Source organism: Danio aesculapii, chromosome 20 (assembly GCF_903798145.1).
Source record: "Danio aesculapii chromosome 20, fDanAes4.1, whole genome shotgun sequence".
Lineage (NCBI taxonomy): Eukaryota > Metazoa > Chordata > Actinopteri > Cypriniformes > Danionidae > Danio > Danio aesculapii.
Genome location: NC_079454.1, coordinates 12,644,334 through 12,666,174, shown reverse-complemented (window position 1 = coordinate 12,666,174; position 21,841 = coordinate 12,644,334). Strand labels below are relative to the sequence as shown.

Sequence of the window (21,841 nt, the reverse complement as noted above, 5' to 3'; positions counted from 1 at the left end):
GGTTTTCAGTTCGTCTCGAAGGGTTAAAGACTTCATGTCGCATCTAATTTGCTTCGTGTGCAATTCTGGAGAGTCTTACTTTCTTACTCTTATTCGCCAGAGGGTTTAGACTCTCTGTGCGGTGGATTTGATGTTGTGGAGCCGTTGGAAATTGCACCATCAGCCCCGTTTAAACCGTCCCGTGCTGAACCGGAGCCAGTCGCAGATGAATGCGGGTTTTCAAATGCGCTCTCGCTTCTTTTGGCACGAGATGGAAAAGTTGCCCTCGGGGAGGTGATTAGGTCACAATGGTCCCTTTCCAACTGATGAAACAAATGTAACAATAATCAGTTAATGAAGAGCTCATTGGGGTGGCCGCGAGGCGAGTGTCCTTTTCCGCTGACTCCGACTCTTTTAGATGTGCAAATGCTGAAATCTCACGGCGGGCAGCAGCGGCTCTGTGCGCGTAACCCAAATATGACAAATCACTCTGACCCGAATCAGCGAGCGGAGAAATGAATCGTGCTGTCAGGATTTTTGGGGTCTGCTGCTCTCTAAATTGCTGAAAATGCAGAGTCCGGCAGATTTAACAGCTGAACGCAGGGAGCAGTCATGCCATGTTTCCATCAGCCTCAGATGAGAGATTGCGAGGAAATTGTTGTTATGACGGAACCAAATGTTTAAAATTTGCATGGCAATAAAGTTAACATTTGGCCATCGGCCATTTGGACGGGCTTTGAATGTTTGTATTGTATTTGTGGTCTGCAGTAGGAGTTGCAGTGTTGACCTCGTAAATGTCTTATTGCAGCAGGATTTAAAAAAATGTAACATCATTGTCGCATTATACGGCTATTTCATGCATTTCCACATGTTCAACAAAACGTTGCTGTTTTGAAAGCAATTATGCACAGCCTAATGTTGGTGAACGAGTCGTTCTTTTGAGTCGAGTCTTTCCAGTGAATCTTTTTGATCCGGTTTGAGCGAAATGGACTGAATTGTTCTCACGCCAACAGTTCACTGATTTATTGAACCCAGAATCGTCCGATAAGTAACGAGCTTGTTAAAATCCGACTTACTGGAAGTATGTTTAGAAATTGATTGAATGCTGTTTTAATGTACTTAGAGTCTGATTATATAAAAATCCCTTGTTATAGCACATTTTCAAGAGATGACACCATCAGTGCAAGAAACTGAACTCGTCAGCATGGAAGTGAAGAAGGGTTCACACTTAATAGGTAAAATAAATAAATTAGACTAAAGTTCATTTTAATAAGTTATTAGATGAATACAAAATGAATAAAATAGAATTGCTGTTGATAATCAAGCATTTTAAGACTAATAATATATAATAGAGAAAACATACAAAAAAGGATTAAAAGTACGCTATATAATAAGTATAATCATTAATAAAATACCAAGTGATTAATAAAAAGGGTTTCTTGCATAAGAATGATCATTTTTGAGTGGTCTGTGCTGTGGAATCCATCAGATTCTCTTGTTTAAAGCATGAAGAATATCTTTCCAGGATGTCAAAAACCATGTTATGATGTAAATTTTTGATCATCTAAAAGAATCACTTTGTTTTATCACAATTTTTTGAAGCAACCTTCTTTTTAAAGATGCTTAATATTGAATTATGTACTCAGATATCATTGTAAATAATATCAGACACTATAAAGCCACAGTGAGTGACACTGTGGTTATACGGTCACCACTGGCTTTACAGCATCTGCTGCCTCTTTCTGCCTCTGATTCTTCATGTCAGCAGGGCCGCTGGTGCAGCTCCATCTAGAATCATTCGCTCTGTGTGGATGTGCAGAGGCAGCATATTGCTAAGCAATTGCTGACAGGACAGTTTAAAGTCAGATTTTCAAACACACCCCTGTAGTGTAGCTTTATATAGGCGTTCTGCAGATATATCATCAGCAAGGCAGTTGGGGATGACGACATCAGAAACAGAAAAACTGATCAACTGAGCTCACGGTTGATGATCTTTGTTAGCACAAAAGCAAATGTTTGATTGCTCGTTGTGTGTGGGGCATTAAGTCAGCATCCACCGAGCTAACAAGTAATTAACATGTTTGATAATATGACTATGGGCCATTAACAAACACAGCCAGCCGTCTTCTCCAAGCCTCTGATCTTATTCCAACACAAAGAGGCTGCTTCACGTTGGACATCACCTTTGATCTTCTCAAGCATCCTTAAAAAGCCAAATTCACCTATTTGCCTGCTCTAATATGATGCTATTAAAATAGAATGACTCAACGCTGCTCGTTTATTTTCTAATAAGACAAGCCAGGAATGAATACGGCTTTGTTCTGAGTGTCAAATGCTAGGTGTGCATGCCTGTTTTAAACGTAAGCCATAAAAGAAGGTTTGTGACTAGTCGCCGGAGTGGTAACGCCAGCTGCAGGAGTGTGTGTTTGTGTTTTTACGTGATAAGTGCTCCACCAGACCATGCCATTGAAGGCAGAGTATGTGTAGCCTGGTCAGCTCTGCTTTTCTAACGTCTCGCCCTCCTGACCTCATCAGTCTAATTACACCCACCTCAAAATAACAGATGCCCCAGTGCTGGAGGGGGAGGGGGTCAGAGATAGAAACCCCTCACCATCCTTGAAGGAAGAATAATTCAGAAGCAAGCCAGCAAATCGTCATGCAATGAACCTTATTTAATTTCGCCGATCTGCTGCAAATTAGCGAGTAATCGTTGAAAAATACAATAGCATAGCTAATTCAAAGAGTTCATTTCGAGTGTGATCAATGGACTTGGCGGCTCTGGAAAGGCTCATCACGGTGCTTTTCTTGAGCTGAGTTCTGCCTCATTTCCTCTGTTTATGGTGAAAGAGCGTGATCGTTATGTCCATCGATTCCTCTTGGGATTCGGGATATTTGGCTCTTGCCGTGGTGTAGGTTGGCCCGCGCTGAGGGGCGATGTGTATTAATCACCATTAATCGGGGGATTAATTTGTCTGGTGCTTTTGTGTTTTTGGCAGGTGGCGGTCCAGGGCACTGGGGCGATGCCATGTCAGCCTGGTTTCACCGAGAACGAGTACAACGTCATGACCGCCGACGTCATCACCGAGGGACAAGTTCTGCTCAAAGGTAAACAAAGACGTTTTCTTTACATGCATACTTAGAGTAAACGAACCAATTCAAGCGGTGAGGCAAAGCGCTCCCTCACCAGGCTTGGGTTTCCAGTGTGAAGAGAAAGAGAGATGGGGGAAGGGTGGGCTTTATGCTTGTATGTGAAAGAACGAGAGGGGGAAGGGGGTTAAGTGTTAGGGTTGCTTTAGTAGGGGGTGTTTATAGAGGGTGATATCTGTGCGAGAGAAAGAAAGGAGCAGGAGGAGGAGAACAGCTCTGTGTTTTGGGTGGAATGTGCTTTAAAGCTTCACAGTGTGAAGTATCTGGGTGCTGGAATCGCCCTCCCCCCACTGTGGATGAATCCCTGTTGTGATCGATAGCATTGATTAGACCAGCCCATATCCATACAGTTAGTCGATGGCACACATCCCAGTCAGCCATCTCAATACGTTCAGTCAATCCGGCAGGGGCCACATTTGTGCTGCGGTTGTAAACTTGGGAGGCCTTATAACATCCCAGCGTCACGTTTAATTATGGTGCCATAAAAAGGGCATAACGACTTGTTTTACATTTCCAGTAGATTAACAAAAATAAACCAGCAGGCCATGGCTCATGATTCAGTCAAGATATTTTATAGCAAATTTAGGAATGCATCGAAATAAATTATAGAAAAAAAATACTAAATGAATTACCAAAACAATTGAATTTGATCGTTAAGCCTTTAAACTTTATAATTGATGAACCAGAATTATTTGTAAGAAAACAATTTTTACTTTAATTGATATCAAAAACAGAATCTAAATATATATAAACATTTTAACTCGAGCTCTGGTTTCCCCCAAAGTCCAAAAACATGCGGTATTGGTGAATTTGGTGAGCTAAATCGACCATAGTGTATGTTTGTGAATGCAAGCGTGTATGGGTGTTTCCGAGTGTTGGGTTGCGGCTGGAAAGGTATTCGCTCCGTAAAACATATGCTGGATAAGTTGGCGGTTCATTCTTCTGTGGCGACCACTGATTAATAAAGGAATTTATTACATACATTTCATATCTATTCTACCATCATTTTTGGTCTTATGAAGTACATCTACACTAGGCATGGGTCAGTATAAGATTCTCACGGTATGATAACCTTAGATCTAAACATCACAGTTTCACGGTATTATGATTACTGCTCTAAAAGATGTTCTTTTTAAATGTCTGGGTAAAAAAAACAGAATATATTTTATTTTGAGAAATATTTAAAGTATGTTGGAACATTAAACATGTCAGGCTAAGTAATTCAAATTAATCATTGACCTCTGCTGCCTTCATTAGTTTCAAAAACACAGATTATTTACAATTTAAAAGGGCATCTTTAGATAACTTTATTGCTGCAGAGACTGTTGTCCTAAAAAGCTAAAATAAAATATTAAACATGATAAATAAAAAGTCTTACTTATATCTTAGGAACGGTATAGCAGAACATTTTGGCGGTTTTAAAACCTTGATTTTCCAATACATGGTATATTTTGAAAATGGTTATCGTCACAACAATCATCAGTAACTATCGGTAATCTACACAACAAAAATGTTTACACTACAAGTTAACTTTACTTACAAAACATGTGGAAACTGATTGCCTCGAATTTATGAAGCTAATCAGTTCACAAACTTTGAGTAACTAATACTATTACTTGTGTAGGTAACTTGTTTACTTGTATTGATTACTAAACAACACGAGTGCTGATTACTCAATGTGACGAGTTCAGTTAACTTACAAATTGTAGTTATGCTTAGTACACCTTACTTATAGCAAAGCAGTATTCTCAACTAGCCTGCTTGTTCATATTTCTAGACAAACGCATGGAAACTCATTGCCTCGAATTTAAGAAGCAAATTAGTTCACCAACTTCAAAGTAAATACAGCTAACTTTTTCTTTGTGTTGGTAAATTGTTTACTTGTCTTGGTTACTAGACAACAAAGAGTAGTGGTAACTCAATCTGCCTTAAATTACTTTTGAACTGAGACAGAAACCTGACACTTGACTAGTTATTCGGCACTCTCTCAAAAATTATGTTACTTTTATTATGTTAGTGGGTTCCACATAACTAAGTTAGGTTGCATTTAAGTAACAATAGTTAAGTAAACTTATGCTAATTGCATAGTAAATGCACTTATGATGATCGAGTCAATTTAACATTCTTGATTTGTTGTATTTTATCCACATTATTTGTGTGAAATAGGCATTGAGGTTATGTTTAAACAGCGAAAGCATACCTACAAAAGAAAAGATGCTACTTTATGTTTGGTATCGTCATGACCAAAAAAATGAATTGCTAAAAAAATAGAAAATCAGTCCAAACACGCCCTCAGAGTGCCATTACTCAACCAGCAATGCTTTTATTTGTCAGAATATTTTAGCCTGTAAATAGAATTTTTTGTGCATCACAATATTTTTGTCCCAAAGAGCCAAGGAGTTGCTTTTTTAACTAATTTGTTACTCAGCGTCTAGTAAGCGACATATTATTTTTACATTTCCATGTCATTGACTTATTCATGAGCTACCCTGAAAGAGCAAGCGGTGGAATACGAACAGACGGTCGCAAGCTGTAGCTTTAAACCTCTTGAGGTCTATTTGCAAACTGTAGGACATGCACACACACACAGACCTGTGACAATTAAAATAAAAGTGATAACACTTGCTTTAAATTTCACACAGAGAGTCGACATATCACACCCTGATAGGAATTTTCCCGAGTGTGTGAGTTGTTTGTGAGTGTGTGAGTCAGGAGCTGCTGATAGCCGAGTTGTATCACGCTCACAAAGAATAGTCATTTGATCTCACGGTGGACTTACTGATTCACTTCCTGTGTCCTTTTCAGTAGAAAGGTGAGCTGTGTCGCACTGGCCACACGGACACAAAAGCAGCTCTCGTTTCATTACCATTCCGGCCTGTACGGTTACCAAGTCAATGTGAACGCTGTGCTTTTTTTTCCTGCCAACAGACACAAAAATTCGCTTCCCATCATCCTCCCTCCCCCTTCACTCCTTCTCCATCTCCCCCCCTCCTGACCGAGCACAGGGGGAGTCTCTTGTTAAACATGAGGTGGATGTTTTGTGTCCCTGACATTCATTCATCACATCCTTTTTAGGCAAATGACTTAGGGATGAAGACTTTCTCTTCTCCCCTGCAGCCTCTTTTTCACTTTCTCTCCCCCCTCAGACCCTCCTTTTCTTTTAAGTGGGACAGAGGAATGTACAGTTAGTGCTGTCTCACTGAACTCACTCGCTGATTCCAACCCAAGAATGTGCTTATGCAGGCTTTGCTGCCCTGAACTTCCTTTCCTGTAAACGGGGTTTTGATAAACATTTAGATGCCACAAAAGCAGTTGTTTAATAAGAATGAGTAAAAGGGAAGCATTTTGATTAGGGAACTATTTGCATGTTACTGGCACACTGCATGTTTAGTACACTGCAAAAAATGCAGTCCCAACACAAATTGATTAAGTTACCTTAACACTTTTAACAAATTTATGTGGATTGAACATAAAAAAAACTAGGTTGTCCCAATGAAATCTCAAGAATTGTGTTGTTTCAGCTAATTTTAATTAAGTAGTTTCAACAAGTTAAAATTTTTTTTTGAGTGCAGTACTTTTAAAGCATTAATAAGAAGTAATTACTAGTGTAATTCTGGTCATGTGAAGTGATTTTACTTCCCTTCCTATGAGGCTGGAACACGTCATTAAAAACCTTTTAATTCATTTTAAATTGAACTCAATCTACTGTAAATGAAAACCAGTTATATCTAAGTTTTCTGATAACAAGCCACTTTTATTTCACTTGAACATATGCAACATTATGGGCGCCATGGTGGCTCAATGGGTAGCACAATCGCCTCATAGCAAGAAGGTCGCTGGTTCGAGCCTCGGCTGGGTCAGTTGGCATTTCTGTGTGGTGTTACATGTGGGTTTCCTCCGGGTGCTCCGGTTGCCCCCACAGTCCAAAGGTGAATTAGGTAAGCTAAACCGTAGTGACCGTAGTGTACGTGTGTGAATGAGTGTGTATAGATGTTTCCTAGTGATGGGTTGCGGCTGGAAGGGCATCCGCTGCGTAAAACATATGCTGGACAAGTTGGCGGTTCATTCCGCTGTGGTGACCCCTGATTAATAAGGGGACTAAGCCGAAAAGAAAATGAATAAATGAATGAGTAAAGTAATAACAGGTTCAGTATTTAGTGATTTACGGGTGTTTTCAATTTATTTACAGTTATGGATCTGTCAACTTTTGATTTTGTTTGCAGTTTAATAGAATGACTTCTACTGACATTTTAGTAGTTTTAAACAATATAATTTAAAAGAAATAATATATAGAGAATTAAGAATAGGTACAGTTTATTGTCATTTGTGAATGATTTACAAACTATCTATATTGTGTATATTATATTTATATTGTGAATATTGATCAAACTATTAAAAATGTCACTTTTTCAAACTTTTCCAAAATCAAAAATCTAAATCAATAACAACATATATTTGCAGTGTATTCTAGCATCATTTTGGTCATATGAAGTGATATTACTGCTCTTTCCATGAGAATATGTTGTAGAACAGCCTGCACAATTATTCAGGTCTCCAAGAGTTACACTTTTTGGCCCATATCAGCTGATCCTGCACCTGTACAAGGATATTCAATTATTCTTTTAGTCTTGATGAAAATAATGAAGCAAAACAATGAATGATTGTTTTATTCTGGCAGGCTCTCACCCTTACAAATGAGACAAGATGGTCAGTCAATAAAAGCTGTGGTGGGAAAAAAATAGGAGTATTGACCTTATTCTATAATGGGGGAAGTGCACTGGTTTTCGCGATTGTTTTAGAACTTCCAATTCAGTTTCCCATGGGAGAAATGACTACGAATAATAAACCGCAGAAAACGGTCAAACTACTTGTTCTACAAACAAGTGTTTGTATGATTATACAGACAAGTAGAATAATATAATAAGAAAATATCAGTTTGCATCATCAAGCAGCGCAACAAGCTGTTTTTAGCATGTAAAAATGAATGGAAGTGAATAAGACCGAAGTCTCGAGCCAAAAAGATTCAAATGACTGTGCCACTTGTACACGAAGAATAAGATTAATACAGTATGGGGAACATTGTCCTCAACTGTACAATTGTAAAAGTTCCTGAAACCTCTCCTGTCAGCTGTTAGTTGACCTGCTTATCATAATCATTTAACATAAACTACTTTGAACCAAGATTGTCTTCCTTACTCCAGTTGTCAGTATCACATGATCCTTTTTATTTTCAGTGTATTCAGATATACTGATTAATAAGCAATCTTTATAACAATAAATTGAAATGTTTTTGTTTTACTTTAGTTCACTTAGCCAGATACATATAAATGTATTTAATACATATATTTATTTAGCAAATGCTTTTATCCAAAGCAATTTACAAATGAGGAAAAAGCAGCACTTCAAATCACCAGAGAGCAGCAATACATAGATGCCATGACAAGTCTAAGTTCGTTTAGCAGTTTGTTTTTGTCTGTACATTTCTACTTTCGTAAGGCATAATGTATTTAATTCCATTAATTCCTGTACACCTTACACCTTAACCCAACCCTCATAGGAAACCTGTGGCAAAAATTGAATGTCAAAAGACCCCCATTAAGTGTGAATTTAAGCGCATTAAATTACGAGGACATAAACCACCTTAAAAGTGTAATACCTTGGTCACACTGTTATAACAAAACTGTGTCATTGTAAATCATTGTAAACCTCATAAAGCAGAACACACATACTGCACATACATAAATGATCTAACATACATTTCTGATTAATCTGATTCATATTTCAATTTCTGAAATTTCATATTAGTCAATGAATCAAATCAAATGATAACTGAATCAATAAATTGATTCAATAAAATAGACAATTTGAACTGATTTGTGAATTCATAAAGGATGCTAACGTTTCTGAAATGTTCAAATTAGCAATGAAAAATAAAATCTCACTTTTTTAAGCATTCAAACGAAAAACGTTTTAAAATCATAACATAAAATAAAATGTGTATGTTGCTTAGTTTTTATATTGCAAACAAACTCACATAATACCATGAATATTCATTATTTATCGCCTAGCCCTAGATGTCAGTAAACCATTATTTTCCCCCCTTTAGGTCTCCTAAGTCTCTTCTCCAGCTTTCATCTGTTTTTCTCTTCCTCCTATAATTCTCTTCATCTCTCTGAACCGAGATACCGCTTTGAAGTTTTAAGGCAAACTTGTTTACTAGAGGAGTCATTTTGTAACTTTTTTTATTTTTCCCCCATGAAATACCTTACTCAAGCCTCTTTTAACCACTAAAGTATGTGCACTTGACGAATTTCCACGTGTCCTCCTAGTGTTCCTTTGATCTTGTTTTTTTAAAAACAGGCCAAAGCCAATGATCAGAGGAAGATGCAGCGGGTGAAAGGTGCATGATTACCGCATCGGCGCTGTTTGTTTTTTCATCACTTCCGATCAGAGCGAGCGAAACACAACTTCAGCTCGGCCTGTTTTTGTGTGCAAGTCAAAGAAAGGAGTGGCGAAAACAATAATGAGTCAACAGCAAGAGGGGAGGGGGGACTGACAGAGACAGAGTGGCTTTTTTGTCTGGCCCATGTGGGGGCTGTTGGTCACCAAAACGGACCAATCAGACCGTGGCTGTGAAGTCATCAGCATGCGGTTCACTGGCCTTCAATGGGCCGACTGAGGTGGAATTAAACAACGGTTACTGGAATCCACAGAGCGAGTGAAAAAGCACAGAATTATTTTTTTTTGTGGGGGAGTTGTGGTCACTCCTGGTGCTTTTGTCCCTTCAGTGTTTTTAATTTTATTATGAAGTACCTAATGAGCTGTCTAAAGATTACCAAGCATGCTATTGTCTTATTTGTTCAGGCACCCAATTCTTTGTTGTGTTCGTATACATGTGATAATGAGCTGACATTTTTAATTAGCCAAAAAAACAAGCGAATGAAGCCCCCGGGTGAGAGGATGCTTTTCGGGAGCGGATTGTTCTCTGTTTCAGCTCTCCATCGGAATTTAAGTCACTGAGTGCAGTTGGGTCCTAATTCGCCTGTTTGCTGGAGTGGCAGCAAGAGTTGCCCCGCTTGGCCTCCGCTGTCAGAGTTTTTAAAGATCACATGGCCAACGACTGCACTTTTGAGCTTTGTTTAAAGGGATAGTTCAGAGAAAAAATGCGAAATGAAAACATTTACTCACCAGCTTGTCATTGCAAAACATGTGGGACTTTTGTTTTCCCATGGATGACAAAGGGAAATAGTTCGGAAAAAGTCACGGGGGCGCAGTGTTGTTAGTAGAAGAAGTTTAGTTGTTAGTAGAACAGTTACAATGAGGTCCTGTTTGTTAACACTCTTTAAAATATTCAGTGTTCAATTCTTAGAGTTGGTTTGTAAAAATCGAATTGTGTGTGTTTTTATGTTAATTCAATATTACATTAACCGTGCAATAGCTGATGTTAACAAATATAACTATTGACAGATGTTAATATATGACACTACATGAACAAAACAGAATTAACTGAAATTATCTGTTTGATAAGTAATATTCAACACAAAATTCAAAAGTGTGATAGGGATTAACAAATTTTAATATGAATATTTTTTCATTGGCTTACTTTTTAAACCTTTTTAATTAAAATAAATCAATGTTTTGTTCAAGTTATTAATCAGCAAAGTTACAAACATGCAATACATTATGTAGTTGAAGAGCTGCTTCAATAAATAATTTACATTAAACATTTACATTATATTTCGTTTTTTTATTTAACAAAACAGAATTCAATTGAAATGATCTGTTTAGCAAATAATCTTCAACAAAATTTATTGGTGTGATAGGCCTAGATGGTGCATTTATGTATTTAATTGTTGACAAATGTCAATATTAATATTTTTTCATTGGTTTACTTTTTAAACTTTTGGAATTAAAATAAATCCCTGTTTTATTGCAAGTTATTAATTAGAAAAAATAAAAACATGCAATAGTTGAAGAGCTGCTTCATTAAATAATTTAAACAGGGATTGTATCATTTAATGCAATATTATATTATATTATATTATATTATATTATATTATATTATATTATATTATATTATATTATATTATATTATATTATATTATATTATATTATTAAACAAAACAGAAGTCAATTGAAATGATCTGTTTAATAAATAATCTTCAGCACAATAAGTGTGATAGGCCTAGATGATGCATTGATTGATTGATTGATTGATTGATTGATTGATTGATTGATTGATTGATAGATTTTTGGAATTAAAATAAATCACTGTTTTGTTCAAGTTATTAATTAGCAAAGTTGAAAACATGTAATATAATATGTAGTTGAATAGCTGCATCATTAATTAATTTACATTAAACAAGGATTGGACCCATTTAACAGACTAGCATTATATTATATTATATTATATTATATTATATTATATTATATTATATTATATTATATTATATTATATTATATTCAGTCAAAGTATACTTCATTACCTGTTTTTTCTTTTTTTTTTGCCAATATTTCACCCAGAGAAAAGCATTATATTCTACAATTCAGATCCTTCATGCAGATAATTAACAAACTATCGGCTTGTCAAATCAGCCTTTTTCATGCACAGCGAATACACAGATTGATCAAAAATCTGCCAAGAATATTGGCAGAAGATACATCAGCGCATCTCTAGGAAGAAGTTTGATCCACGGCTGTATTATGGCTTTATTAGCCTACTGAAGGAATGAGATTCATGCAACAGGAGGGCGGATGAGCTTAATTAAAGTCCGGGTGGACACTGGTCTGTGTTAAAGAGGTAAAGCAGACCCGGATGAGAGGAAAATGTGACCTCTCTAAAGCCTCAACCTCTGATCCGCATGCGGTCAAACCTCTTCGCTTGACAATCTCTCTCAGTGCTGGTAGGATTTGGCACACATAGACATCATTACCCTAAATCGATCTGGCAAAACAAAGAGCCTAAGAGTATTGATCAGATCATGCATATGCGAGAAGACTGATGCATGTGAGAAAAGAAAGAGCAAGAGAAGAAAGAAAGGATTAATCTTTGGCCAGTGAACCTGGGAATAGACTTTGAGCGTTACAGTTGAATGCACACTGGGGTGGTCTTTCTCATTAGGGTATGAGTGTGTATGTGCACCTGTTAAGGTTGCGCTAAACTGGAGTGTTTCTTTAGTCAGCTGGTGTGATGCTTTGGTGCTGTGGAAGTTGTCCAATGTGACATCAGCCCCTCTGTTGGGGTATTTTTAGAGAAGTGCATAAGCTGTGTTTCTGAAAGAGTAAAGAATGACATCAGACAAGACTCAAGCTGTTTGTGATGGTTATCATTGGCTGCGTATGGAGGCGGATTATAGTTTTGGCAAGATTAAGCAGGGATCAACAATACGGATTTGTTGTTGTAATAATTTTATTATATCTATCTATTTATTTTATTAAGGTTTTAATTTGTATTTATTTAAGCAGGGATCAACAATAAGAATTTGTTGTTGTAATAATTTTATTATATTTATCTATTTATTTATTAAGATTTTATTTTGTATTTTTTAAGCAGGGGTCAATAATAAGGATTTGTTGTTGTTGCTAGAATTTTATTATATTTATCTGTTTATTTTATTAAGATTTTAATTAAATGTATTTAAACAGGGATCAACAATAATGATTTATTTTTGTAAGATTTATATTTATTTATTTTATTAGGATGTTTTTCATTTTATTCATATTTTATTTTATTTTGGACCAGTCGTATGAGTATAGCAGATTTGCACTCATCGTGGCAACATTTCTACTGGCCCCACAACAAATATGACATCTATTTTAAGCATAGTTTTTAAATGCAATAAAGATCTATAAAATATTCTACAAATAATAATACAAAGTAAATCATGAACATCAATATAGTATAGAAAATATGAAATATGACAGTTTTATTACATGTTTATATAATGTATAATTATATGTTTAATAAAATATAAAATAAAAAAATTATTATTAATGTTAATTATTATAAAATATTAATTATTATTATTATTATTATTATTATTGTTAATCATTATATTTACAATTTGCCAGAATTATTATGAAAAAATTTAAACATTAACTATAAAATAAAATAGGAATACAAAATATTAAATAAAAATAAGTATTTGTAATAATCATTTTAATTAATAACAAATACGTATGAAAAACAATGCCATAAACGAAATATTTCAAAATACTAATATTACTGTTCACGCTAAATTATTACTTAAAAGTAAGAAATGCTGGGTTCCACACAATTCCTTTATGTTGTCTCAACACAAATCAATTATGTTAACTTAACTGTTTAAATTTAAGTTAATTGAACATAAAACAATCAAGTTATCCCACAAAAATACTCAAGAATTGTGTTAATTCAGCTCATAAAAATTAAGTAGATTTAACAAGCAGCTAGATGTTTTTGAGTGACTAGATAGAACTATTTTATATTTACAATATTAATTAAATAATTAAAACACAAATCTTTTCTGATTTATTATTTCTAACCTACACTCAAAAATGATTTTGCTGAATCAACACAATTCTTCAGTGATTTTTTTGGACAACAAAATTGTTTTATGTTCAATTCACTTAAGTTTGTAAGGACAATTAAGTGAACTTAATCAATAAAACTTGTACCAACATAAATTAATTAAGTAATCTTTAGCAATGTAATTGGATTGAACATAAAAACCAATTTGGTTGTCCCAAGAAAAATTTCAAGAATGTTGTGTTGTTTCTGCTCATTTCAAATAAGTATTTTAAAACAAGCAGCAAAATATATATTTTTTAGTGTACACTATAAAAAAAATCCAAAGTTTTTTTTTTTTTTTTTCGGCGGCTGGCATGCCAGAAAAAAATAAAATAAAATAACGATCATTAAATTACTGAAATTTACCGTAAACCAACGGACATTAAATTACAGAAATATCCTTAAATTTAAATTTCCTGGTAAATTCTGTAATTTAACGTCTGTTATTTATATAGTACATTTTTGGAATTTTACCAGCCGTTATTTTATGTTTTTTTTCCAGCACCCCAGCTGGTGAAATAACACTTAAACTTACGGATTTTTTTTTTTTGTACAGTGTTAGTTCACTTGTTTTAAAAAGTAATACTTTTGTAACATATTTAAATCAGCAGATTTCAGCAATCATGTTTATACATCACAAAATATGAGCAAGCCATAACAGCGCCTGATTAACAACATAATATGTAGTGACAGTGCAACAGTGGACCAAAAGAGCAAGTTAACTGCCCTGTCCACTGGCCCGAACCCTCTCCCACTGGGCCCGGGGCCGTTTTTATACTGAGCTTCTTGAGGGTATTGGAAGACTAAGCAACACAACACCAAGTCTTTCTGCCCCTGTCGCTCTGGCCCTCACATGCACGCGTAAGCCCTTTTTAACTGTTGGAGGATTATTATTGGGTGCTTTGGTGTCATGGCAACTCTGTGATTGCCATTCTCTCAGTCTTTTTTGTTGTAAGAGGTCAGGTGACCCAAAAACTCGGTTGATCTGCAATTTAGCGCATGACTTTATTTCTCTCACGCACTCATGCGCACGCTTTTCAAACGCACACTCCGCAAGTTCATTACGGGATGCCCTAGTTTCTGTCCTAATGATGGATTCCTTCCACTGTGCTGACCCAGGGGAGGGCTGGAGAGAGGCCAAAGACAGAAACACAGGAGAAAAAACGGCACAAATATGGGGCGCGGTTTGACTTTTTATACTCGCAGGGTTATTGATGGCTGACATAAGGCCTTCTAGACATCATTTACGCAGTATGGTGTTTAACCACAGGAAATGGGTAATTATGTGGTGTGTATGCTAATCACGGTTTGGTTACGTGGTGAGACTAAAGGAATGTTCACACTGATTATTTATTTTATTTCATATTTATTTTACATTATTGTTTTTTATCTTATATTATTTTATTTATTTTTTATTTATTTAATAAAAATTTTTTTTAATTATTTTGTTTTATATTTTATTTTATTTTATATTTATTTTATTTTATTTATTATTTATTTTATTTTATTTTATTTTATTATTTTATTTTATTTTATTTTATTTTATTATTATTTTATTTATTTATTTTATTTTATTTTATTTTATTTTATTTTATTTTCCCCGTCTGTTCAGAGAGCAGATTTTGCACAACATATTCACTGCCCTCACCACAAATAAAATGATATTTTTAGCATTTTAAATGCTTAAAAAATCTATATAGTTACAAATAAATTTGCTTTTCAATATTACATGTAATAAAATAAGAATATATATATTTAAGTTGTTATTAATTTTTTTTATTATAACATAATATAAAATAGAAATACAGCATTATTATATTAAACAATTGTATTAAAATAATTATTTTAATTATTGTTTATTGAAATCATTTTAAAAAGTACGGAAAACATTACAGATTTTTATAGCTATAAGGATAATTATAATATATCATTCTTAAAATGAATGTATAACAACAGCAGAGTTCAGACCACATTTATAAAAAAACGAGAAGCACTTTCCGAACATTTTTCCCAGTTCATTATAATAAAACACCCAACAGCCAATCAGAATCCATTGAAAACATAAAGCGCTGATGCAGAAAACAACACTGTGGAGAAATTCACCATTTGATAGTATTGTAAAATATGCTTTACTCAAATTCATGCAAATATTTCTAAGCTGCAGTGCACTGGCTTAAAATAAACACTGTTATGGTTTGCTGGCGTATTTATGGTTATCATTGTTAGTGTGAATGGTCTTAATAGATTTGATCGCGGCCCTTTGCTCTGCTTCTGAGTAAGTGTTTATGCAGCTCTGACCATAAAAAGGCAGTTTTTGTGTGTTTTTGTGGGCCTCAATGTGTCATCGTAGGCTGAGGGCTGCTAAACAGAGCCGGCGGTTCAGAAGCCCATTGCTCACCATCTCTCTCCCACACACACACACACAGATCCACTGGTCAGTGGCTCTGACCTCTGCGTTCCTGGAGTTTGCGGTCGGGTGCAGGTCTGGGTGACTGTGTGCTGGAGCGCTGGGAGAGTGAGGGGGTGGATCAGCTACACTGAGGTCTGGATTCAATCATCAGGCTCAGGCAGGGGCTTTTTGGGGGGAGAGTATGATTGAGAGATATGAAGGTTAGATCCAAGTGCTTGAATGGAATGGAGAGAGCAGAGTCTGGGTTTCTTAAAACGTGTAGGAGCAGGTCAAGATGTACAGCTAGTCCGAGAGCCAATTAGGGGGAAATAGAGAGGAGTAGTTCATTCAGAGTTCATAGATGAGATAATAAAATAATAATCATAATAATAATAATAATGATTATAATAATAATAATAATATGCTAAATAATAATGATATTAAAATAAATATATGACCAAATTTCTTTTATACATCATAATAATATAATAAATAATATAATATAATAATAATAATAATAATAATAATAATAATAAGGTATAAAAAATGAAATGAAAATAAATATATGAAAATATTTATTTTTATACTTAATATAATAATAATAATAATAGTTATTGTAGTAATATATGCTAAAAAATGAAATGAAAATAAATATATGACAATATTTCATTTGTATACGTAATAATATAATAATAATAATAATAATAATAATAAGGTATATAAAAATGAAATGAAAATAATTTATTCATACTAATAATAATAATAATAATAATAATAATAATAATAATAACAATGCTATATACAAAGAAATAAAAAATAATACATATATGAAAATATTTGTTTTATAACAATAATAATAATAATAATAATAATAATAATAATAATAATAATAATAATAATGTAATTAAAAATGAAGTTAAAAATATATTAAAATATTTGTTTTACATATAATAATAATAATAATAATAATAATAATAATAATAATAATAGTAAAATGCTATATAAATTACAATGAAAATAAAATATTTGTTATATTAGTTGTATATATAATAATAATAATAATAATAATAATAATAATAATAATAATGTATAAAACAAATATTTGTATATACTGAGGCATATTATCCTTATTATTAATATTATTGTATTACATAGTATATACATATGCAAGATATTTGTATTTGGTAACATAACTACCTACTGTATTCTGCTACTAGTATAATAATATTTATTTTAAAAATAATTTATTTATTAAAATCATGTCTAATCACGTACAATCTTGGATGTTCAGTTTTTTGCTGTAAGTTTAGTATGTACTGTTGATTGTATAAAGATAATGTCTTTATTTTAATTTTTTTATCACAAGTATTCTCAAATATCTGTGAAATAAAATCTACAGAAATATACAATTTTTCAGTTACTTAACTAGCTAACTAGTTTACTGACTAGTTGATTTGATTAAAAATAGGTTGTTTTGCTCAAGATATAAAGACCAGATAGCTCAGACCAAAAAAAAAAGGACGACAACAAATGACTGTCCTTTATGTTTTTCTTGTTCATTTTAGAGGGTGGATGGGAATTTGTGAATCATTCCTGAATCCAGTTATGTGCCGCAGTTGCATGGAAAGGCCAATTATGATGTCATCAATACCATCCCCAATGATTCACTGTACGCATAAACAAAGCAGTACCCTGCTAAAACAGCCCACTGAATGAACGATGCTCCTCTCCCTCTGTGTGTGTGTGTGTGTGTGTGTGTGGGTTGTGCGTGTGTGTGTTGCGTGTTGTGTGCGTGTGTGTGTGTGTGTGTGTGTGTGTGTGTGTGTGTGTGTGTGTGCGTGTGTGTGTGAGTGTGTGGTGTGTGTGTGTGTGTGTGTGTGTGTAAAGATGCGCTCCTATGGCCATGGTCTATTTCATGCTCTGCCAAATCTCTCCTTCTCCCATCCTGCAGAGGAAAGATATGAGACACACACTCAAAAGCGTACAGTGTGTGTGTGTGTGTGTGTGTGTTGGATGGCTCAAAATGCCTGGCAGTGGCTCCTTTAATGCTTTATTAGTGTTTATGTTGCCTTGACTTGTGGCTCGGACGGTTACCGCAGACGAGAAGAATGCACTTCAAATACACACACATTCCAACGTTGCCCCATCTCCGTCTCGCCTCCCATCCAATCCCCCCCACACACCCCCGCCCCCCACTCAACCCCAACCCTAATCTGCCTGGTATTTGTGTTTTTCTATCTTTATCCATAAAGGGTTACAGACATAGGCGTAATTGTGCACCAGTGCTGGCGTTTATTCGATAATGGTGAACGACGGGTTAATCCCATCCTAATGGCATCTGACACAACACTGGATTTCCGTTTTGCACATACGCATGCATATATAGTCATATCATGCCATCAGAGCCCACCGATTTGGTTGACAGCTGTAAGTACCCAATGCCCTCAAAACCCCCGGCAATCAGGATAAGCCAAGATCGGCATGTCTCAGGACAAATGCGTCATTTTTCCCCCTCTCTGGAAGTGTGTGTGTGTGTGTTTTTACAGGAGTTAGGATGGTCTACATCAGAGAGGGGACAGCTGGACTGGCGTGTGTCCATCTCCGCTCAGGTTTCGGCAGTCCTGAAACGCTCTGGTCTCATCGTTATTACACCCTTTCTTCTGGTTCCCCTTCTCCTCACACCTCTGCTTCTTCTATCAGCTCGCTCACTGATTTAGGTGTGTCAGCAGCTAAGCGAGAGAAGAGAGTGTGAAGTGGAATTCTTGCGTTTTACCGTAAGACGGAGGGATATATTTGGATCGGGGGGGGGGGGGGGGGGTAAAGCTAGCATGACCTTAATACAGGACAATGGATCGCAGCTGTGCCCGATATGGGTCTTCTTTTTTTAAACACAGACACACACGCACACACACTCAACAGGAATGGCGATTAAAAATGATTTCTCTAGTTTTTAATGAGAAAAACATTAGCTGGCACAGGAGTTAGCGGGTGCAGGAGGTGATAATTGGACCGGCTCATGTGACTCCTGTTCTTCAGCTTAAAGGAATAGTTCACCCTAAAACCATTTATTTACTGTGGTGAGGGGGTTCAGGCCTGTGCTGTGTATGTTAGTGCTTGAAACAAAAAATAAGAGTGAATGTCCAGCAAGTGGATGGAGATGAGATCACATATCAAAAAGCACAACAAATTATCAGAAGCTGGTAGCTGTTTTTCTCAATTGTTGTAATTATTCTAAAAAAATTAATATTGTTAAAATAAATCATTAATATTTTTACAATATCTATAATTTAGGGATGTAAAAAATCACATAAGCCGGTTGAAAATCGATTCAAATATGTGACGATTCAAACTGGTTGAAATGTTGAACGAATTTTGATACATTTTTTGAACTAAGGGGGCACTGTGTTTACCTGCACATCAGCAGCGAGCAAGAGGTAGGGTGGCAGAGTGAAATGACAGCGGTGAAGTGCGCCAGACAAAATGCAAACTGTGTGCAACATACTGTCAAAAGACGTTTACTTACACTAACTGAACAACGAATATGATGCACATAAACCGTCAGCACAGCAAAAACTATCTATTCTATTTCTATTCACATTACTCTTAGTGTATGAGCGGGTGTAGCCGTTTGAATCTTTTTGGCTCAAGTCTTCCGGTCTCATTCACTTCCATTCATGTTTAGACGTTAAAAAAATCTTGTTATGCTGCTTGATGTTACTGATATTTTCTTATTATATTATTCTGCTTTGTCGGTATAATCATGCAAACACCAGTTTCTGCGGTTTATTATTCCTAGTCATTTCTCACATAGGCAACTGAATTGGAAGTTCTAAAACAATCGCGAAAACGGGCACACTTCTGGATTGAAGAATAAGGTCAATATGCAAAAAAAACTACTACCAATTAATAATAAGCCGGATGATTTGCAGCTCCGCTTGCTCCGACAAGTGCTACGTACATCACATGGTGCATCAGTGTTTTCATAGCAAAAGTGTAAAGATGTTTTGCAGACTGAAAGAGAAAGTTGTTCTGTTACAGAATCAGTTATTAGATTATGTTTACCCTCTCCTTTTCAAATTAGTTTATGCATATTATAATAATTTGCTTATTATTATTGAACATTTTTAAATGTTCAAGATGATCTCTTATTAAGTGTATCATACTGATACTCATGCTAATTAATTATACAAGTAATATTAATTATTCCCCTTCATAATCATGTTCAACTCCTGTCTCTATCCTACTATATATTAGTCGTTTTATAATCAGTTTTTTATGCCAGAGGCCAGTCGCCTGGATCAGAGGGATTGACCACCTCTGTACACACTGCTCTCTGGTTTAGGAAAGGTTTTCCTCTCCACCCAGCCATCTCAGTCCCCAGTGAAAGAGTGTTTTCAGCAGGAGACATTGTAAGTGTGCAAAGACCTCAGCTTATGCCAGAAAACAGAGATATGCTGATATTTCTTTTTAAATTGTAAAATCCCAGCAGTCACAGTTTTAGTTTGTTTATATTAATGAGTCTTCTTTAGTTTGTATTATTCAGTTTTTAAAAAACTATTTAGTTATGGCAGAAAATATATTATTTTGCAAAAAAATGTGCAGCATTTAAGAAAAAAATGAAAGGTCTCTTCACCTTGAATTTGTTTCAAATACTTTAGTTTAAAATCCTATCGTGAGATTAGAATCGTGAATTGTATCAAATCGTGAGTCAGGTGAATTGTTACATCCCTAGTAGAATTTCAACACATTTTTCAGAGTGGAATGGAAATCTCGCCTTACAGTTAAATAGATTAGAATTGTGGTTGTTTAGAATAATTCAATTCAATTCATTTTTATTTCTATAGCGCTTTTACAATGTAGATTGTGGCTAATAATTCAGGGGGGTTAATAATTCTGACTTCAACTGTATATAAATATGTTTAGGCCATAATTTGATTGATAAGCTTCAGTGAAGGGGAACATTAGTGATTTTATTTTATTTAATTCACTAGCTGACTTTAGATTGGGTCTTTTATAGCACGTCATATGGATTAGTTTTATGATGTCTTATAGCGCAGCATGGCATTGTAAATGTATTTTCACTGTATGAAGCTTCAATCATCTGCCTAAAATCCCAAATACAGCGTAGAACAGCACGAGTGTGAGAAAACAAGGATTGTATATTCATGTTTGAAAGATCTATCCCTTTAAAACAGCTTTTCTCTGAGGGGCCATCTCTGAAACTTTCAGCGCTGACATCATCTCTGTCTCTCCCTCCGCCTTGATCGCCTCTCTCTCTCTCTCTCTCTCTCTCTCTCTCCCTGCTTGTCTTATCCTGATATTCCCGTCTTTGTGTTGTATTGTCTCACCCTTGCCTTTGAAGCATCGTTTACTAGTGTACACTCTTGCGGTTTTTACACTCAGACGTTCCTCAAAGGAGACAAGCTTTTGTGTCTTTTGTTACGTTCTCCCTCTCCCCTTTTTCTGAGCTCCACTTTTATCCCACTATCACCTTTCCGTCTTTTATTTGCATGACACTCTATCACCTGTGCGAATGCCAGTGGTTAATGTGGTGCCGCCCATGCGCTGCGATGTTTCAAGTTGCATATCTGTGCTAGCCGAACATTGCGGATAGGTTATTACAATGTTTCCCATATGGCCGGAGAGGTGAGAGAGTGGGCTTCCCTCTAGTGAGATTTATTGGCCCCATATTGATGTCCTTGGGCGTTGCCGATTGATTTGACACGGCCGACATTGTTTTGCGAGCCTAGGGGGGAGGTGTTTTGTGAGAGCATGCG

General features: G+C 35.4%; 1 protein-coding gene across 1 annotated transcript in view; it reads left to right on the top strand.

The window, feature by feature from the left end:
* Nucleotides 1-21,841, top strand: part of cdh2 (cadherin 2, type 1, N-cadherin (neuronal)) — a 112,658-nt gene that overhangs the window by 427 nt on the left and 90,390 nt on the right. Inside the window, exon 2 of the mRNA XM_056480938.1 lies at nucleotides 2,976-3,084. Coding sequence (XP_056336913.1) covers nucleotides 2,976-3,084 — 109 coding nt within the window. The remainder of the gene's footprint in view (nucleotides 1-2,975; nucleotides 3,085-21,841) is intronic.